The sequence below is a fragment of the Oncorhynchus mykiss genome, chromosome 6 (assembly GCF_013265735.2).
Source record: "Oncorhynchus mykiss isolate Arlee chromosome 6, USDA_OmykA_1.1, whole genome shotgun sequence".
In the NCBI taxonomy this organism is placed as follows: Eukaryota; Metazoa; Chordata; class Actinopteri; order Salmoniformes; family Salmonidae; genus Oncorhynchus; species Oncorhynchus mykiss.
In genome coordinates, this window is record NC_048570.1 from 29,767,595 (window position 1) to 29,788,369 (window position 20,775).

Genomic DNA, 20,775 nt, shown 5'->3' on the forward strand with positions numbered 1-20,775 from the left:
TGGAAGAGGAAAAGTCCAGTGGCTGTAAGACTCAGTCTGGTCCCCAGACTTGCCCTCTGCTCATCTGCAGGCTCTATCACTATCATCTACCATCCTCTGACCAGCCCCCTCTGCTCAAGCCATGAACGGACCCTCTCAATCTTCAGAGGAATTAGCATTCAAAGGCTTGGCCTCTATTGGTAGACCTGTCATGATACTATATATATTGCCTGTTTGTTTTTTGCTCTTGAAGCGCTTCGAGAACTATTCAAATTTTAGAAAACAGGAAATGGCGATTTCTGCATAGTGCAACTTTAATATAGTTGGTTCACAGTTGGTTTTGCTATTTTAAGCTGCGGGTGATGATCGTATCTGGTGTGGATGGACAAAGTCAACATGCGTGGCCGGTGTTGACAGCATGTTTCGGTACACAGTGAGAGGACAAAGGATTGAAATCCCATCAGACTTTTCATACCAAATCCAAATTGGACAACTTTAAACACAGGATACAATGATCGAAATGAGCCTGTGCTGGTCTATGTTACACGGGCCTAGATTCCATCACTTCAGCGTTAACCCGTGATAACTGACAATTGCACTGCATATAATGTATTTTTTTAAATAAAAATAAAAAATACATTGTGTACAGATGTCTTTTTTGTTGTACCATACACGCATAACACACTTCTTTAAGTGTCCCATACACCAATACAGAAACATTACCAAGCTGATATTTTCTATTTGATGTTATTACATTGTCACCATATTGTAACTATGTACATACAGAAGACTGTTTCATTCCAAACAACCAACAGCATCACCCCTGGAAGTTTTGGCTGAGCTGATATTTTCTATTTGATGTTATTACATTGTCACCATATTGTAACTATGTACATACAGAAGACTGTTTCATTCCAAACAACCAACAGCATCACCCCTGGAAGTTTTGGCTGATGGCATCTCATTTAATAATTACCCTGCTAACATTAAACATTTAGATTTGTTTTGCATATTGGTGCTATAAAACATAATTGTTTAAGTTGACACTGGACAATTTCAAAGTAAAGATAATTTGCTCCATCAAATAACCAGTGCTCTACATATAACCAGTGCTCTACATATAACCAGTGCTCTACATTCTCTCTATAGCATAAAATCTTACCCTTCCTTGTTTCCCTGCCAGAGCTTCTTCCCTTTCTTCTCCTGCTGTTCAAACTTCATGGGTTGACAGTAGCAGGATTGTCATGTAGCCACAGTACAGTTGAAACCCAAGGACAATTTGACATAGCTTGAAATCCATTCTGTTTAGGCTGACATCCAGTCTGTTTGTGCTAACATTCCACCCCTTGCCAGTTCTTGTCATGGCAAACAGGACTAGCAAGGAGTGTGATGTTAGCACAGACAGACTGGATTTCAGGCTACATTTGACATGGTCCATAATGACAATCTATCTTGAGCAGACTGCCTCCTCTAATCTCAAACTATAGTTATATACAACAGTACAATACACTGAACTACATTTAAATTCACCAGCTGTGGCAATTTTTCAAAACCATGCATAACTGTACATGGTGACATTCATTTAACAATGAAAGCTGAGTCGGGTCTGACAGTTCTAAGTCATTCCAGATCCAATAATTCCACATTAACCTCAGTATACACAGATCATGTAGGTTATGAAAAGACCAGTTCATATTTAATCTGTTCCAATTCCATCTCAATAGTCTGTAGTGTTCCCTGTTGTTTCTGAATCACTAAAGCTGATTTGACTAGGCCCCCCTCACAGGAACCAAAAGAGTGATTTCACTGGATGTCACAAGTGGTCTTTTTATACAGTAAAGACAGGCAGTTGGAGTCATGCAGGGGTGGAAAGAGCACTGAAATATCCTACTCAAGTAGAAATATTGTTACCTTATTGACATTTTACTAATATGCAAGTAGAATTTAGCCTGGTACAAAAAGTGGGCTCCAGAGATATGAAGCCTAACTGCACCAGAAATTACATTAGAGAACATTTGGGACTGCTTGATGAATTTTACCACTGGGTTTGAGATCCCAAATGATAATTTACAATCGATATTCCACCAGGCTACTGTGAAAGGGCATTTTATTGCATTATTTGGCAATAATTGAGCCTGATCCATGTCCTCAAGAGCAGTCATGTAATTTGTTGTTAATGGACTTCAATTTCCCAATTAGGCCTAAGTGTGCATTTTACCATTCATGTTTCAGTGTTAATTCATCAATGCTGTTTGCATCCTCTCTCAGCAAAGACCCTTGGAAATACAGTCAACATCATTTTTGTTGCTTTGTAAAAAGCATTTATGGCCAAAACAAACACCTGGGACCACTTCAACACAAATGGACTTTTATTTCAAGAACATATGTAAGTTTATTGTTCATTCTTTCCATGAAACCATCAGATGCCTAGTAGACATCTTAGTAATATGATCCACTGTTTTACATTCCCATTCAGTAGAAAGGAAACAAAGATGACACTACATATTGAGATTAGGATTCAGATCAATTTGTAAAGAAACTTGGTAAATGAACGTAAACAGAATAATTTTACTTGATCTACATAATGTTCCATTTCAAACAATCCAAAATATATACATTTTTTTGTAAAAAACAGATATGCAATCACATTTCTCAAACAAATCTAAATCCAGCCAGCATGACTGTCATTAAACTATTGCATAATTCAGAAAAGATGTACACTGAGGAAAACTCAGCATCTATTTACATGAGAATGTTTAAAAGACGTGAGATTGTTTCTAAATAAAATGACAGATCCAATGCAACAACATCCATGCAAGCTTGAGTGCTAGCTGTGAGTGGAGAGACCAATGAGAAAGAAAGCAAGGGCAAGCCAGTGCATGGTTTGGCATTAGATGGTGTCCATGCCCCGTGAGAATGAAGAGCCGAAGCCTAGTCCCATGCCTCTTTGAGTGTGGGTCTGGGACCTGGCCATCTCATACTGAACGTCCAGGTTATGGAACATCTCCTCCTGCTGCTGCAGGGTCTTCAGGCCTTCGTCGTTGAGTGGCTTTGAGGTCTCACCACCTTCCTCTTCCCCCTGACAGGACAGAAACCACAGTGTTAGAAATGCAAGGCTCTGCAGCATGGTACACACTCAAATGAGAAAATAAAAGGACTCCGTTAAACATACTTTGATGCCCATCAGTTTACGAAATTTAACATTTTGGTCCTTATTTCCGAAGTTCAGCTTCTCCCACAACTCAGCTGTCTGTGACTTGTCCTTCAAAACAAACAATTTGCATGTATTAGTAACTTGCAACAATCATGCCACCATAAGCGAAGTTGCATGTTTTTCCTCAATATTTATTTTCATTAAGTGACTAGTTCTACATTCCGGATGTTACAAAGTAAAGAATCTGCTCCATCAAATAACCAGTGCTCTACATATTGCACTACATAGCATAACATCTTACCCCTTCCTTCTTTCCCTGCCAGAGCTTCTTCCTTTTCTTCTCCTGCTCTGCAAACTTCATGGGGTTGACAGCAGAGGGATTGTAATAACTGGGCACAGCAATGCCAGTCTCTGCTAAGGTTTTGGCTTGTAGGGCTGCCATCTGCGCTGCCATGGCGATCTGGGGCGTGACCTGGGTCCCTGAGGCCAGGAGAGCTGCCACATTGAGGACAGGGTTGGTAGCAACTGCAGCAGCAACTACTACTGTGTCAGACAGCAGGGGAGCTGGAACTAGAAATGCAAAAAACAAAGTGGGTCTATGTTAGTGACCCGTTTCTATGGTTTTATTCACGGATTACATTTTTTGTAGGTGTAATTGATGGCCGAGGAGAGCGTCTCACCTGCAGGTACCTCCTGATGCTGCTGTTTCCCCAACATCTCCTTTTCTTTCTGCTCTTGCAGTTTCTTTGCCCTTTCCAACCTGGAGATAAAGGCGAGTAAAGAGTGTTCATATGTCAGCCAGGCTTTAGGAGCAGATTGTCTGCTACTTTAAGTACAAGAAGTCCCGATATGACCTCCAGGCAGCAATATAGGAATTAGGCGGAATCATACTACAAAGGTTCCAATGCATGAGGCAGGGGAAGACCCAACTGTGATCTGCCCAATGATGCCTCTCTTCCAGATGAACTCAATGCATTTTATGGATGCGTAGACAATAACACCATACCATGCGTGAGCACCCTCATCGACCCAGAGGACTGGGAGAGCTCGCTCTGAGGCCGACATGCGTAAGGTCAATTAGGTCAACACTCAAGGCCGCAGGGCTGGAAGGCATTCCAAGGCGCGTTCTCGGAGCATGTGCAGATCAGCTGGCAGGGCATATTCATGTTCAATTTTCAACCTCTCCTTGTCCCCTGTCTGAAATCCCACTACCATAATGTTTGTTCCCAAGAACTAAGGCTTCATGCCACAATGACTACCACCACCCTGTAGCACTCACATCTGTAATCATGAAGGGCTTTGAGGCTGGTTATGCACACAACTCCATCATCCTAGACCTGTGGTCACCAACCGGTCGATCGCAATCGACTGGTCGATCTCCAAAGCATTCCTGGTCGATCAAACATTTCTGTAGAAAACCCAACGATAAAGCCTTGAGGTCTTTCTTTTTTTTATTAAAATGCACCTATAGGCCTACAGCTGGCCATAGACTGTAAAAAGAAGACTCGAACACACACCAAAGTTAATACTGTGAGATGACTACGAGTCTCAACGAATAGAGCAATGAGCTGCTGTTTTATTGACTAAGTTGTTATTCAGCATTATATACACTTTCATAAGCCATAAAAATGTGCATCTACCTTAATTCCAGTCAAGCTACAACCAGCACTGCAGCAGCAGTGAACGAGTATAGCAAAATGTTCCAATAAGTTTGCCCTGTTATTATTAGCGGGTTGTGTTTTTTTTTCCATTTGAAGGATTATTTCACTTTCTCTGGTCATAGGAGTGACATGAATTGCTGCACAAGGCAGAAATAATGTAGTGACTCTTAAGTTGCACCATCAGCTGGAAGTCTGTGTCCCCTTTTCTCAGTGGAGGGAGAGCGGAGGGACGGTGAGTCGGATGAGATGCAGCCGCAACGCTGCTCCCTCACTCCGAACAGATGCAGGCCTTCAGTCAGGTACATTTTTTTAATAATATTAAGCTCACTCAGCTGTGCCTCACAAGTAATACAACAAATTAGTCCTATGTACAGTGCATTCGGAAAGTATTCAGACCCCTGGACTTTTTCCACATTGTTATGTTACAGCCTTATTCTAAAATTGGTTCAATTATTTTTTCCCCCTCATCTACAAACAATACACCATGACAAGGCAAAACTAATTAAATAAAACTGAAATATCACATTTGCACAAGTATTCAGACCATTTACTCATTACTTTATTGAAGCATCTTTGGCAGCAGCTACAGCTTCGAGTCTTAGGTATGACGCTACAAGCTTGGCACACCTGTATTTGGGGAGTTTCTCCCATTCTTCTCTGCAGATCCTTTCAAGCGGTTAGGTTGAATGGAGAGTGTCGCCACACAGCTATTTTCAGGTCTCTCCAGAGATGTTTGATCGGGTTGAAGTCTGGGCTCTGGCTGGGCCACTCAGAGACTTGTCTTGAAGCCACTCCTGCGTTGTCTTGGCTGCGTGTTTGGGTTGTTGTCCTGTTGGAAGGTGAACCTTTGCTCAGGACCTCAGTCTGGGGCAATCATGTTTTCCATCAAGGATCTCTGTACTTTTCTCCGTTCAGGTTTCCCCTCAATCCTGACTAGTCTCCCAGTCCCTATTGCTGAAAAACATACCCACAGCACCATGCTTCACCGTAGGGATGGTGCCAGGTTTCTTCCAGATGTGACACTTGAAATTCAGGCCAAACAGTTCAATCTTGTTTCTCATGGCCAGAGTCCTTTAGGTGCCTTTTGGCAAACTCCAAGCAGTCGGTCATGTGACTTATGAGGAGTGGCTTCCGTCTGGTCATTCTACCATAAAGGTATGATTGGTGGAGTGTTATAGACAGGTGTGCCTTTCCAAATCATGTCCAATTATTTGAATTTACCACAGGTGGACTCCAATCAAGTTGTAGAAACATCAAGGATGTTGAGAAGGTTGTCCTTCTGGAATGTTCTCCCATCTCCACAGAAGAACTCTGGAGCTCTGGCAGAGTGACCATCACATTCTTGGTCACCTTCCCGACCAAGGCACTCGCCCCCTGATTGCTCGGTTTGAACAGGCGACCAGCTCTAGGAAGAGTCTTGGTGGTTCCAACCTTCTTCCATTTAAGAATGGAGGCTACTGTGTTCTTGGGGACCTTCAATGCTGCAGAATGTTTTTGATACCCTTCCCCAGATCTGTGCCACAACACAATCCTGTCTAGGAGCTCTACAGAGAATTCCTTCGACCTCATGGCTTGGTTTTTGCTCTGACATGCACCGTCAACTGTGGGACCTTATATAGACAGGTGTGTGCCTTTCTAAATTATGTCCAATCAATTGAATTTACCACAGGTGGACTCCAATCAAGTTGTAGAAACATCAAGGATAATCAATGGAAACAGGATGCACCTGAGCTCAATTCCGAGTCGCATAAAGGGTCGAAATACCTATGTAAATAAGGTGTTTTTATTTTTTTTAATAAATGATCAAAAATGTCTAAACACCTGTTTTCACTGTCATTACGGGGCATTGTATGTAGATAGAGGATTTTTATTTAATACATTTTAGAATAAGGCTGTAACATAACAAAATATTGAAAAGAGGAAGGGGTCTGAATACTTTCCGAATGCACTGTACAATATCTACCTCGATCACTCCAGTATCCCTGCACATTTTAAATATGGTATTGGAACTGACCCTGTATATAGCTACTTACCTTCTTGTGTTCTTATTCATTTCCATTTCTGGTGTGTTTTTGTTCTGATGTTATTTTTGGTGCAACATTGATTTTGATTACTGCATTGTTGGGTTTGGAGTTAACTTCTTGGTGACAGGGGGCAGTATTTTCACATGCGGATGAAATGCATGCCCAAATTCAATTAACTGCTTCTCATCCCCAGAAAATAAGATATGCATATTATTAGTAGATTTTGATAGAAACTTCAGAGTTTTTCTAAAACTGTTTGAATCATGTCTGTGAGTATAACATAACTTATTTAGCAGGCGAAACCCAGAGGACAAACCATTCAGATTTTTTGTTTGTTTTTGAGGTCACTCTTTTCAATTGGTTTTCATTGGGAATCCAGATTTCTAAGGGACCTTCTTGCAGTTCCTATCGCTTCCACTGAATGTCAACCAGCTTTAGAAATTGGTTGAGGTTATTCCTTTGTGTAATGAAGTACGGCTATCTTGAACGAGGGTCACTTGAAGTGTACTGTTAGAGGCGCGTGACCAGAAAGCATTCTTCAGTTTGTTTTCTTCCTGTATTGAACACAGATCATCCAGTCTTCAATTTTATCAATTATTTACATTTAAAAAATGCCTAAAGTTGTATTACAAAAGGAGTTTGAAATGTTTTAGCAAAGTTTACAGGTAACTTTTAAAATATTTTGTAGTCACGTTGCTCAAGTTGGAACCAGTGTTTTTCTGGATCAAATGCACCAAATAAATGGACATTTTGGATATATATCGACAGAATTAATCGAACAAAAGGAACATTTGTGATATTTATGGGACATATTGGAGTGCCAACAAAAGAAGCTCGTCAATGGTAAGGCATGAATTATATTTTTTATTTCTGTGTTTTGTGTCGCAGGTGCTATCCTCAGATAATAGCATAATTTGCTTTAGCCGAAAAGGCTTTTTGAAATCTGACATGTTGGCTGGATTCACAACACGTGTAGCTTTAATTTGGTATCTTACATGTGTGCTTTAATGAAAATTAGATTTTATAGTATTTTAATTTGGCACTCTGCATTTTCCCTGGCTTTGGCCAGGTTGGGACACTAGCATCCCACATATCCCAGAGAGGTTATGAAAGGAATTTCACTGTACTGGTGCACGTGACATTAAACAGACACTCAACAAACAAATCTTCAAGTCACAGTTCCTCTAAACCACTGCAGTACCTTCTGGCCAGCGCCTCCTGAGCGTCCATGGCAGTGTTTCTGCCCCGGAAAGCCGGGGGGCTCACAGACCTGCTACGACTCTTCTCTTTTCTGCGCACCTTATCAGTCTTCTTTTTCCGCTCCCTAAAGAGACATCATAGCATTTCAAGATCCACAGAAAGATATGCATTCTCACACACACGGTTACAAACAGAGGGGCAAACATTAGGCACACAGGAGTGGTTACCAATAGGGGTGTGAACGTGTAAACATATAGAACAAAAACATTTTAAACAAAATGACAACCACAGTAAAGTCATCACAAAACTACCACTAACAGGTCCTGACCATCATTGGAAAAAGTAACAATTACCTAATGCAACAATGCTGTAACATTAGTAGGAGATATTAAGCTTTTAAATTATTTGCCATGGATATAAAGTGCTCTGCAAGTCCTCGTCGTTAACATTTTGAAAAATGGCAGAGTGAGACAGGGAAGTGACAGCAGCAAAGTCCTGTATGGCAATATTTTGAGAAGTTAAATGAGAAGGTGATGAAATGCAAACTTTGTGGTGGAGCTACAGTGGCAGAATAGGTGCAATGTTGAAAGGGAGTCAGCATGATACCCAACCCGTTGCTGGTAGCAGTGTGATTAGGGAATGAGAAAGAAAATAACAGCGCTGATGACAGAAATGATTACTGTTGATATGCAGCCATCGTCAATGGTAGAGGATGTCAGCTTCAAAACCCCCCTAATGACATATCTAGAACCAGACTACAAGATGCCATGTCGAAAAACCGTGACAGCCCTGAGAGAGAAATTGTATGGTGATTGCTATGCAAGTACAAAGCGCGAGCTCTCAACCGCAATACGTGACATTAACAGATTGTTGGATGTCTAAGAGCATGCAGTCATACATCACCGCAACGAGCCATCAAACTGATGAGAAGTGGAACATGAGGTACGTACTGACAACATAGAGGCACGGCACACAACAGAGAACCTAAAACAGCATTAATACCATCATGGTACTGACAAAGTCAAAATGGGCTATATTGTAAAAATGTATAAAACCAAAAATTATAGTTAGTGTTAGGCATAAGGTCAGCAGTGTGGTTAGATTTAAAATTACAGAAGAGAAAGTGTAGAAATGGGCAGGGTTTATGACTTTGTGGCTGTGGTAACTAGTAACGACCGACCGGTAGGTAGTCAGGACTGCGGTAGATAGTTATCAACGACAAACAAAGAATAGTAGGGAGAGTAGCAAGAGAAACCTACCTGCTTTTGCTCCTGCTCCTGTGGCGGTGTTTGGTCTTTGAACCCGACCGGGAGCTGGCCCTCTTCTTCTTCTCCCGCGGGGACCGCGATCTCCGTTTGTCCCGACTTCTGCTGCGATGACGTCTAAAACAGTGTGAAAATAAAATGCTCCCCAGTTTACAGTTACTAGTCTCAATACATATCAAGACAGCATGTAAAATATCTCCATTAACCTAGACCCACCTGTCCCGTGAGAGTGACCTGGAGTGGCTCCTCCCCTTCTTGTCTTTGCGCCGGTGTCGCTCCTCCCCATTCTCTGCAGAAAGTCTCTCCCTGCCCCTCTCAGTCTGCTCCGGCTGCTCATCCGACTTGCTGTGAGATTTTGATGGCTTCTCAGAGTCCCTCCTTCGTGCCTGTTTTAAGAAGAAGTTGTCTCTTTCAGGAAAATAGTGCAACAAAGAGCGTTAGTACAACGGTTTGATACAGAAAATACCAAAGCATGTTGAGAACTCTTGCTCATTTCAGACAGATTTAGACTGATCACCAGAAACCGACCGAACATACAGTGCCTTTCAGAAAGTATTCCCGACCCCTTGACTTTTTCCATATTTTGTTATGTTACATCCTTATTCTAAAATTGATTGAATAATTTGTTTTATCATCAATCTACACACAACACCCTATAATGACAAAGCAAAAACAGGCTTGAACATTTTAGCAAATTTAAAACTGAAATACCTCATTTACATAAGTATTCAGACCATTTGCTATGAGTCGAAATTGAGCTCCAGTGCATCCTGTTTCCATTGATCATTCTTTAGATGTTTCTTCAACTTGGAGTCCACCTGTGGTGAATTCAATTGATTGGACATGATTTAGAAAAGGCACACACCTGTCTATATAAAAGGTCCCGTAGTCGACAGTGCATGTCAGAGCAAAAACCAAGCCATGTGTTCGTAGGAATTGTCCGTAGAGCTCAGAGACACGATTGTGTCAAGGCACAGGTCTGGGAAAGGGTACCACATTTTTTTTTGCAGCATTGAAGGTCCCCAAGGTGACCTCCATCATTCTCAAATGGAGGAAGTTTGGAACCACCAAGACTCTTCCTAGAGCTGGTCCACCCGGTCAAACAGAGCAATCGGGGGAGAAGGGCCCTGGTCAGAGAGGTGACCAAGAACCCAATGGTCACGCTGACTGTGCTCTAGTTCCTCTGTGGAGATGGTGTAGGAGATTTTCCAGTCATCTGATGATTCTCAGTACCGATACTGTTCTCTTTGAAATAGAAAGAATAAAGCAATATAAGTTTAAATATTAGACATGTGTAAGCAGAATGAAGGCTGAAGCCCATGTGAGTGTACAATGCTGGATCAACATCGAATTGACCATTGGACACGTAAAAAACAGAACGTAAGCAGAATCTGTGTAGATGAGGCAAGGTAGACTAACGTGCCTGGTCTGTGCCATGTCTAATCTTGTGAAGGCTACTGGACACGCACATGGGTTATCATACATAGACAATATAGTACAAGAACATTAACTAAGGGATGTCACGCCACTAATAGAATCTATGCCCCAATATCTGAGCCAATAAGAGAACGGAAACTAAGTAAGATAACATGATTCGTAAAGTGGAGTGACAATGTTATGCAAGGGTAAAACTGTATAAAAGCCAAGCACAAAGAATGAGGCAGTTTTTCCATGGAACTGCTAGGCTTCTGTTACTTTTGTAATAAAGTCTAATTGAATTTACAAGCTCCTGTATCTGAGAAGTATTTGGTTTAATATTTTCTACAACAATGGATGTCCTTCTGGAAGGTTCTCCCATCGCTGCAGCACTCAGGCCTTAACAATAGAGTGGCCAGATGAAAGCCACTCCACAGTAAAAAAGGCACATGACAGCCCGCTTGGAGTTTGCCTAAAAGGCACCTAAAGACTCTCAGACCATGAGAAACCAAGATTCTCTGGCATGAATGCCAAGCGTCACATCTGGAAGAAACCTGGCACCATACCTACGGTGAAGAATGGTGGTGGCAGCATCATGCTATGAGGATGTTTTTCAAAGGCAGGGAAAGGGAGACTAGTCAGGATCGAGGGAAAGATGAACGTAGCAAAGTACAGAGATCCTTGATGAAAATCTGCTCCAGAGCACTCAGGACCTCAAATTGGGGCAAATGATCACCTTCCAACAGGACAACAACCCTAAGCACACAGCCAAGACAACGCAGGAGTAGATTCGGGAAAAGTCTCAATGTCCATGAGTGGCCCAGCCAGAGCCCGGATTTGAACCCAATCAAACATCTCTGGAGAGACCTGAAAATAGCTGTTCAGCAACGCTCCCCATCCAACCTGACAGCACTTGAGAGGATCTGCAGAGAAGAATGGGAGAAACTCCCCAAATACAGTTGTGCCAAGATTGTAGAGTCATACCAAAGTAGACTCGAGTCTGTAATCGCTGCCAAAACGTGATTCAACAAAGTATTGAGTAAAGGGTCTGAATACTTACGTAAAATGTAATTTAAAAATTCTTAATACATTTAAAAATGTCTAAAACCTGGTTTTGCTTTATTGTGTGTAGATTGATGATATTTATATATAAACTCAGCAAAAACAGAAATGTCCTCAATGTCAACTGCATTTATTTTCAGCAAACGTAACATGTTTTTTTCATGTGTTAAGACATAAACAGACAAACTGAAGAAGTTCCACATACATTTGACTAACAGAAATGGAATAATGTGTCCCTGAACAAAGGGGGGGTCAAAATCAAAAGTAACAGTCAATGCAGCTGGTGGCCACACCAGATACTAAGTACTGCAGTGCATCTCCTCCTCATGGACTGCGTCAGATTTGCCAGTTCTTGCTGCGAGAGGTTACCCCACTCTTCCACCAAGGCACCTGCAGGTCCCAGTTGTGCTGAATGGGATTGAGATCTGGGCTCTTCGTTGGCCATGGCAGAACACTGACATTCCTGTCTTGCAGGAAATCACACACAGAATGAGCAGTATGGCTGGTGGAATTGTCATGCTGGAGGGTCATGTCAGGATGAGCCTGCAGGAAGGGTACCACATGAGGGAGGAGGATGTCTTCCCTGTAACGCACAGAGATTGAGATTGCCTGCAATGACAACAAGCTCAGTCCGATGATGCTGTGACACACCGCCCCAGACCATGACGGACCCTCCATCTCGATGCCGCTCCAGAGTACAGGCCTGGGTGTGACGCTCATTCCTTTGACGATAAACACGAATCCGACCATCACCCCTGGTGTGACAAAACCGCGTCTCGTCAGTGAAGAGACTTTTTGCCAGTCCTGTCTGGTCCAGAGACAGTGGGTTTGTGCCCATAGGCGACGTTGTTGCGGGTGATGTCTGGTGAGGACCTGCCTTACAACAGGCCTACAAGCCCTCAGTCCAGCCCCTCTCAGCCTATTTCAGACAGTCTGAGCACTGAGGAGGGATTGTGCGTTCCTGGTGTAACTCGGGCAGTTGCTATTGCCATCCTGTACCTGTCCCGCAGGTGTGATGTTCGGATGTACCGATCCTGTGCAGGTTGTTACACGTGGTCTGCCAATGTGAGGACGATCAGATGTCTGTCCTGTAGCGCCGTCTTAGGTGTCTCACAGTACAGACATTGCAATTTATTGTCCTTGCCACATCTGCAGTCTTCATGCCTCCTTGCAGCATGCCTAAGGCACATTCACGCAGATGAGCAGGGACCCTGGGCATTTTTCTTTTGGTGTTTAGAAAGGCCTCTTTAGTGTCCTATGAATTCATAACTGTGACCTTGATTACCTACCGTCTGTCTGTAAGCTGTTAGTATCTTAATGACCGTTCCACAGGTGCATGTTCATTAATTGTTTATGGTTCATTGAACAAGCATGGGAAACCATGTTAAAACCATTTACAATGAAGATCTGAAGTTATTAGGATTTTCACGACTTATCTTTGAAAGACAGGGTCCTGAAAAAGGGACGTTTCTTTTTTTGCTGAGTATATATACACATAAATACCACACACACTTTAGAATAAGGCTCTTACATTACAAAATGTGAAGAAGTCAAGGGGTCTGATTCACTTCTGTGAATTCACATTCTCTACTTATTGTAGAGAAATTAACATTCAATTCTCTGGCAACAGCACTGGTGGACATTCCTGCAGTCAGCATGACAATTGTACGCTTCCTCAAAACTTGAGACATCTGTGGCATTGTGTTGTGTGACAAAACCGCACATTTTAGAGCGGCCTTTAACTGTCCCTAGCAGAAGATATACCTGTGTAATGATCTTGACATGCCACACCTGTCAGGTGAATGGATTATCTTGGCAAAGGAGAAATCCTCATTAACAGGGAAGCAAACAAATTTGTACACAAAATTTGAGAGAAATAAACTTTTCGCGCACATTGAACATTTCTGGGATCTTTTATTTCAGCTCATGGAACCAACACTTTACATGTTGCATTTATATTTTTGTTCAGTGTATGTAGACTAGTAGATCCAACTTATAGTGCATATGTTTTGTCATGTCCACCACCTACTCAAGTGCACCAAGTAAGTACAGCCACTTCTACTTAGTTTTGTTTCAAATATATCATGGTAGGTACATGTATTATAAGCCTTAAACACAATGTAGGTTACCGTAGATCATCTCAGAGACAGTTTTAATACCTTTGTTTTGGTTCATGTAACACTACATTCCCTTCCCCATCTACAAGTGCAGCTTTCAAAAGGCAGGCTAAGAATGAATTGGATTAATAAGGTTACTGCCAGCAGACTGTTTGTCTTTTGAGTAATTGTAATAACAATGCAGCTAGAATTGAACCCAGTAAAAGGCTGTAATTTCCTTTATTTTCTTAATTCTAGGAGGCAAGTATGAATTTGAATGGCTGATAGTTACCTGTCCGAGTAGTAGACATATAATTTTGCTATGTCAGCAGCGTCTTCAGTTCAGTGTCTCTTCGTGCTTTAGCACGCTGAGTATGATTTATTGTAGAAATGTTATCATGTGATCTACACACAGGATTTATTCAAAAGAAAAATATCCCACATATTCAATCTTCACCATCTAGTATGGACAGCTACACTTAGTGACAGATGTCCAAGAAGAATAAGTTAGTGTAAATTTTAAAAATTATCTTCTTCAATTGAATTAATTCCATGCCCATCTTAATCTTTGATTCAGGTGAAATAGCCTACACTGTTGTTTGGTACTTACCATGATCTAAGACAAAAAAACTAACGACATTCAAGATGGTGACAATGCTGTACTTTAGTTCACTAAAATGAACTAATATTAGTTACCTCTTTGCTCCTGCTCCGACTTCGTCTGTGCTTTTTGTCACCTGTAAAAGTAACAAAACGGATTGGTGAGAACAGTGACCAATTATATTGCACCTTCAAATTAGGGTTGCCTAAGCCCTGGAGCGCACGCCGTCATATACACAGTTAAAGCTGCAATGTCAGTTTTTGGGGTGACCCGACCAAATTCACATAGAATTGCGAGTTCGAGACTCATCACTCATTGAAAGCAAGTCCAAGAAGCATGAGGTCTGTTCTATCTGCGCTATTTCTATGCATCCAGTTATTAAGTTTTTGCGCCATTTACATTCAGTTTTGTACACCAGCTTCAAACTGCTGAAAATACAATATTTGGGGTTATTGAAAGGATATTTCACAGCGGTTTAGACGGTATAATTATTCTTTACACTATTCAGTTTGTCACAAACTGAAATTAGACCAACTATATACATTTTTGCAACCAGGAAATGGTGGTGCGATTTTTGCATACTGCATCTCCACAATCACCCAACCTCAACTGAATTGATATGGTTTGGGATGAGTTGGACTGCAGAGTGAAAAAAAGCAGCCAACAAGTGCTCAGCATGTGGGAACTCCTTCAAGACTGTTGGAAAAGCATTCCAGGTGAAGCTGGTTGAGAGAATGCCAAGAGTGTGCAAAGCTGTCAAGGCAAAATGTGGCTACTTTGAGGAATCTCAAATATATTTAGATTTGTTTTACACTTTTTTGGTTACTACATAATTCCATGTGTTATTTCATAGTTTTGATGTCTTCACTATTCTACAATGTAGAAAATAGTACAAATAAAGAAAAACCCTTGAATGAGTAGGTGTCCCCAATCTTTTGACTGGTACTGTAGTCGTGGCCAAAAGTTGAGAATGAGTCAAATATTAATTTCCAAAGTTTGCTGCTTCAGTGTCTTTAGATATTTTTGTCAGGTGTTACTATGGAATACTGAAGTATAATTACAAGCATTTCATAAGTGTCAAACCTGTATTGACAACTACATTAAGTTGATGCAAAGAGTCAATATTTGCAGTGTTGACCATTCTTTTTCAAGACCTTTGCAATCCGCCCTGGCATGCTGTCAATGAACTTCCGGGCCTGATGGCAGACCATTCTTGCATAATCAATGCTTGGGGTTTGTCAGAATTTGTGGGTTTTTGTTTGTCTACCTGCCTCTTGAGGATTGACCACAATTTCTCAATGGGATTAAGGTCTGGGGAGTTTCCTGGCCATGGACCCAAAATATCGAGCCACTTAGTTATCACTTTTGCCCTATGGCAAGGTGCTCCATAATGCTGGAAAAGGCATTGTTCGTCACCAAACTGCAAAATTGTGAGTGAGCCCACACCCTTGGCTGAGAAGCAACCCCACACATGAATGGTCTCAGGATGCTTTACTGTTGGCATGACACAGGACTGATGGTAGCGCTCACCTGGTCTTCTCCGGACAAGTTTTTTCCAATCAATCAGAAAGGGGATTCATCAGAGAAAATTACTTTTCCCCAGTCTTCAGCAGTCCAATCCCTGTACCTTTTGCAGAATATCAGTCTGTCCCTGATGTTTTTCCTGGAGAAAAGTGGCTTCTTTGCTGCCCTTCTTGACACCAGGCCATCCTCCAAGTCTTCGCCTCACTGTGCGTGCAGATGCACTCACACCTGCCTGCTGCCATTCCTGAGCAAGCTCTGTACTGGTGCTGCCCTGATCCCGCAGCTGAATCACCTTTAGGAGACGGTCCTGGCACTTGCTGGACTTTCTTTGGCTCCCTGAAGCCTTCTTCACAACAATTGAACCGCTCTCCTTGAAGTTCTTGATGATCCGATATATATGGTTGATTTAGGTGCAATCTTACTGTCAGCAATATCCTTTCCTGTGAAGCCCTTTTTGTGCAAAGCAATGATGATGGCACGTGTTTCCTTGCAGGTAACCATGGTTGACAGAGGAAGAACAATGATTCCAAGCACCAACCTCCTTTTGAAGCTTCCAGTCTGTTAATCGAACTCAATTAGCATGACAGAGTGATCTCTAGCCATGTCCTCGTCAACACTTACACCTGTATTAATGAGAGAATCACTGACAAGATGCCAGCTCGTCCTTTTGTGGCAGGGCTGAAATGCAGTGGAAATGTTTTTTGGGGGATTTAGTTCATTTGCATGGCAAAGAGGGACTTTGCAATTAATTGCAATTCATCTTATCACTCTTCATAACATTCTGGAGTATATGCAAATTGCCATCATACAAACTGAGGCAGCAGACTTTGTGAGAATTAATATTTGTGTCATTCTCAAAACTTTTGGCCATGACTGTATATCATAGTCAGAAGACAGTTTTATTAAACTGGCATCCCTTACATTACCTATCAGTGCACAAGAAATTATGAAATCCAGTTACTAGATTCTATTCCCCCCTCCCCAAATCAAATATGGATGTCAATCAAACAACGGGATTTAATTATTTATTGGGCACTGTTCGGTGATGCAAACGCCGCATTGCCAATCCGAACACAGTCACAGGTCGTGAAATAACACGCAAGCTGGGTATATGTTATACAACTAGACCCGAGTTCCACTCAGTCTAGAACCTGATGAATCACCTTTTGCACTTGACTATTTCTGACAACAAGGTACAGCTCTGTCCCTAAACTTATGTCAAAAGACAAATGCCATGACCAGTTGGCCTGGGATCTGAAGATGGATGTGTGACCTACCAAGTGACCTGAATGTGTTAACTCAAGCTACAAACATTATGCATTATCAAATTCAGTGCATTTAACTTACTTGATTTGCGCTTTCGGTCCCTGGAGCGTGACCTCGATTGTGAATGGTGGTGTTTGGAGCTTCTGGGCGATTTGGATGATTCCATAATGTGTTTCCTTTTATCCGTGTAAAGAGAGCCCATCAAGGGTAGTAAATCAGTCGAATCGGCGCCACGTGCCTAAATCGAAGAAAACACACACTATTCAACCTTAGTTATTGGTGTCCCCTCCACTAGGTTTGAGGGGAAATGAATGACGACTCAAGCCTGTGTTAACACATTGAGCAAGGCCTAGACATTAGCCTCTATAATTCCGAGAGTGGAAAACTCTCCACTCTCACCTCTAACACGTAGGCTCACTTTTTGTGAACAATCCCATCACAAGTCAGACTGTTGAATAAACTTATTTTGAACGTACTTTGTTGTCCGCTGATATAGTCCTCAAATAGGAGGTAATCTAGGACAAAATATCAAGTGTGTTATTAATCCAACTTTCAGTATGCTGGTCTGAAAATTGGTTTGTATTTTCAACAATTCACACAATATTGCAGTGTTTAAGTGCTAGTCGGAAGTAGGAAACGAATTTCCTATTTTCTAACTGGTTCTTGTTATACAGGTGCTGTGTTCAACGAATGAGCAAGTCACAAGCATTTCCACTGACTGCGAGGGAATACGCTTAGGTTAATAACATTTGAAATTTTGTCTCAGATTACCTCCTACATAAGGACAACGTTGTTACATTGGGCTGCTGTTTACATATTGTGTATCAAGTGATGGCAAATACAAACAGAACCTAACGGCGCCGCCAAAAGTCAGGTAAACAACACTTTCCTGTCGTTATCCCATCTACACTTCCTACCACCAAAAGGACCAACAACACAGACAACCGGTAAAGTGCATTTAAAATGTCATCATTGTATTCAATATTCTGGCTTGTAGAGACTGACTTTTTTTTTTTTAACAGCGACTTGCAGACTGATATCCACAGAGTAACGATGGTAACAGGGATGTTTAGGCAATCTAGACATTAGTTCTGAGGCCCAACAAGTTTCTTTGGCAAGGTTACTCTCAGTCACACCGATGCAACTGGACACACTGTACCTCCCTTACACTAACATGGATTCACTAAATATATTTTTTTTGTTTCCCTAAAAGCAATTTCAGAAGTGAAAAGCCCTCCTCTTGGACAGGTAATGGCAATGCAGGTATTTGCTCCAACCCTACCAATACACCCAATGAAGATCCTGATGGCCATGGCCAGCTGGTTTGTTAAAGTTGCACACCTATAAAAGGGGAGGACGTAGCCCTGCCTCTTCCACTAATCCAATTGTTTCTTATGGACAGAAAAGAGCAGAGGCTCTGAGCTGTCCGATCAGGTCCATTGTCTACTACTACAAAATACCGGAGCTACAAAACCAGTTAATGAATGAAGGGGGTCGTTCTAAACAGAGATTAATTAGCTAGATTGCAAGTGGCAAAACAACATCACTCATTCATGCATTGCTAAATTACATAGATAGTTGTGTAGCTTACGTTAGCTAGCTAGGTTTAAGTAACGGCTGTGCAAGCAAACTTTGATCAATAACTATATGAAGGAGAATTTCCATTTATTTACAAAATTAACACGACATGCCAACCTGGTAAAAGCAACCTAACTAGCTAATGACGGTTATCAGGCCAAAGTATCTGTAGATGGCTAGCTAATTTATCTAACTAACCTAAACTCGCTGGCTTATCGACATGGCTGCCACTACAGTATTGTAATTCACGGGCAGAGAGACGCCATCTTGATGAAACAACATCTTTAAAATAGCAGTAGTTAACAAATTATTATATGAAGTCGATGGTAATGTATTTTGTGTTCTTTTGTAAGCACTTACCGTCATGGTACACGTGAGGAACTCCCTAAAATTAGATTGGAGTTCTCCTTTACGTGCTATTCCAGTTCTTCCAGTCTCTTCTACTCGCTAGCTATAACCTGGATGACTATCATCATTTGCGCGTGCGCATACATAACAAATATTGGGGAAATGGCTATTTGAATCTATAGAGCGCAAATAAATAAACAAACACCCTTATATTAGTTCGTCAAAGTCACCAAAAATGAGTAAAACTAATTAGAGTATTATCAGAGAGATTTTAAATAATCGTATCTCTTTTTGGTCCCGCTACACAGCTTCCGGAAGTAAGTAGAGTTTTGCATCTTTTATTATTTTTATTTTTTTCACAATAGTGTAAAATCTTCATAAATGTGTTCAATTATACATCTACTGATGTCTTGCCACAGTTTTCTTACATGAATACAATGACAAAAAAGATGCAACACTGTTTCTGGGTGATCATTATAAAAGGAGCAATTTGAGTTGATGTTTTCCTTAAACCTCTTCATATAGTGGTTGGCAAGATAATATTTATGAATAATTTAAAAGGAAACTTCCTTAATTTTGTTAACAAGTAGTTATGTGTGTGGCAACATCCAAACTTTTCCCAACAGATATTATCAATAAATCCATTCCAATAAGGCATGACATAATAGATAGATACAACATCCTGCTGAAACAAGGTTTGTATTGCTCTGTTGTTGAATGGACCAAAGGAGAAACAAATCTTTCCTACTGATGAGTCAACAGGGTTAATGGAAGGTAGGCTCTGAGGGTCAGGTCTTGACACATTCCTGAATAATAAAGCAACACCTGAGGGAATGGCATCTAAAATCTTTAGATGTTATAGGGAGGGACCTTGTCAAGTTATAAGAATTCCTTATAACTGAGTAAAAGACGCTCTGCATTTACCAGATGGCTCACCAATAGGATATTATTTCGGAACCAATATTCTAAAAACAAAGAAGTATTTTTATACAATATATCCAGATTATTCCATATATAATATCTGTGTGGAGAAAAATTATGTTTATAAATTAAGGACCATGACAAGAAAACCTGCCGATGAAAAGCAGAAAGTTTCACTGGAACTTTGTCAATATTATAATTGCAAAACAACATGAAGTTAAGGCCACCAAAAGTAGAGAAGACATGATGAGGAATAAAATTCCAGATAGAAGTGGGTCTTCTTAGGAATTGTTTTATGCAACTGATCTTAAAAGTATTATTTAATGTAGTAAAGTCCAGAAAATTGTTCATTACAACAGTTTTCCTAATGTAATGGGTACGATTTCTCAAAAGAAAGTTGAAAAGCATCTGGTCTGTCTCCTTGCTTATTTTACTGTCAAGATATAAAGATAGAGCGCCATATGTTAGTCTAGAGATACCTTCAGCCTTGGTTATTAGTCATAGATATGGCTACTAAACGGCAAGCTATAACATTTCAACCAGCCACCTAAAGCTATGTTTACCACCAAACGGTAGCACATGACTGGAGTTGACTAGCTAGTTAGCCTGGCACCTGCTAACTTATTACAATGTGAAAGGCCTCCCGTTTGTAACTTTTTAGCAAATGTTTAACATCAGCA

General features: G+C 41.1%; 1 protein-coding gene across 2 annotated transcripts; it reads right to left on the minus strand.

The window, feature by feature from the left end:
- Positions 1-2,329: 2,329 nt before the first annotated feature.
- Positions 2,330-19,334, minus strand: LOC110525697 (arginine/serine-rich coiled-coil protein 2). Of its 2 annotated transcripts, XM_021606060.2 has the most exons (11): positions 19,187-19,307; positions 17,725-17,763; positions 17,330-17,486; positions 14,554-14,594; positions 9,500-9,669; positions 9,278-9,400; positions 8,020-8,142; positions 3,814-3,893; positions 3,435-3,703; positions 3,152-3,241; positions 2,330-3,058 (listed from the first exon to the last, which is right to left on the minus strand). In XM_021606060.2, the coding sequence occupies exons 1-11, from the start codon at positions 19,190-19,192 to the stop codon at positions 2,870-2,872; spliced, it is 1,287 nt and encodes a 428-aa protein (XP_021461735.1). In that variant the 5' UTR covers positions 19,193-19,307; the 3' UTR covers positions 2,330-2,869. The 2 variants fall into 2 exon arrangements, with proteins under 2 accessions (XP_021461735.1, XP_021461736.1); XM_021606061.2 differs by lacking the exon at positions 17,725-17,763 and having other exon boundaries at positions 19,187-19,334.
- Positions 19,335-20,775: the final 1,441 nt, after the last annotated feature.

Excerpts from the sequence above, each read along its gene's own strand:
- LOC110525697 (XM_021606060.2), bottom strand. Across the intron at positions 8,143-9,277 it reads AGGAGCAGGAGCAAAAGCAG|GGAGCGGAAAAAGAAGACTG; the intron begins GTAGGTTTCTCT and ends ATGTCTCTTTAG. Across the intron at positions 3,242-3,434 it reads GGCAGGGAAAGAAGGAAGGG|GACAAGTCACAGACAGCTGA; the intron begins GTAAGATGTTAT and ends TTTGTTTTGAAG.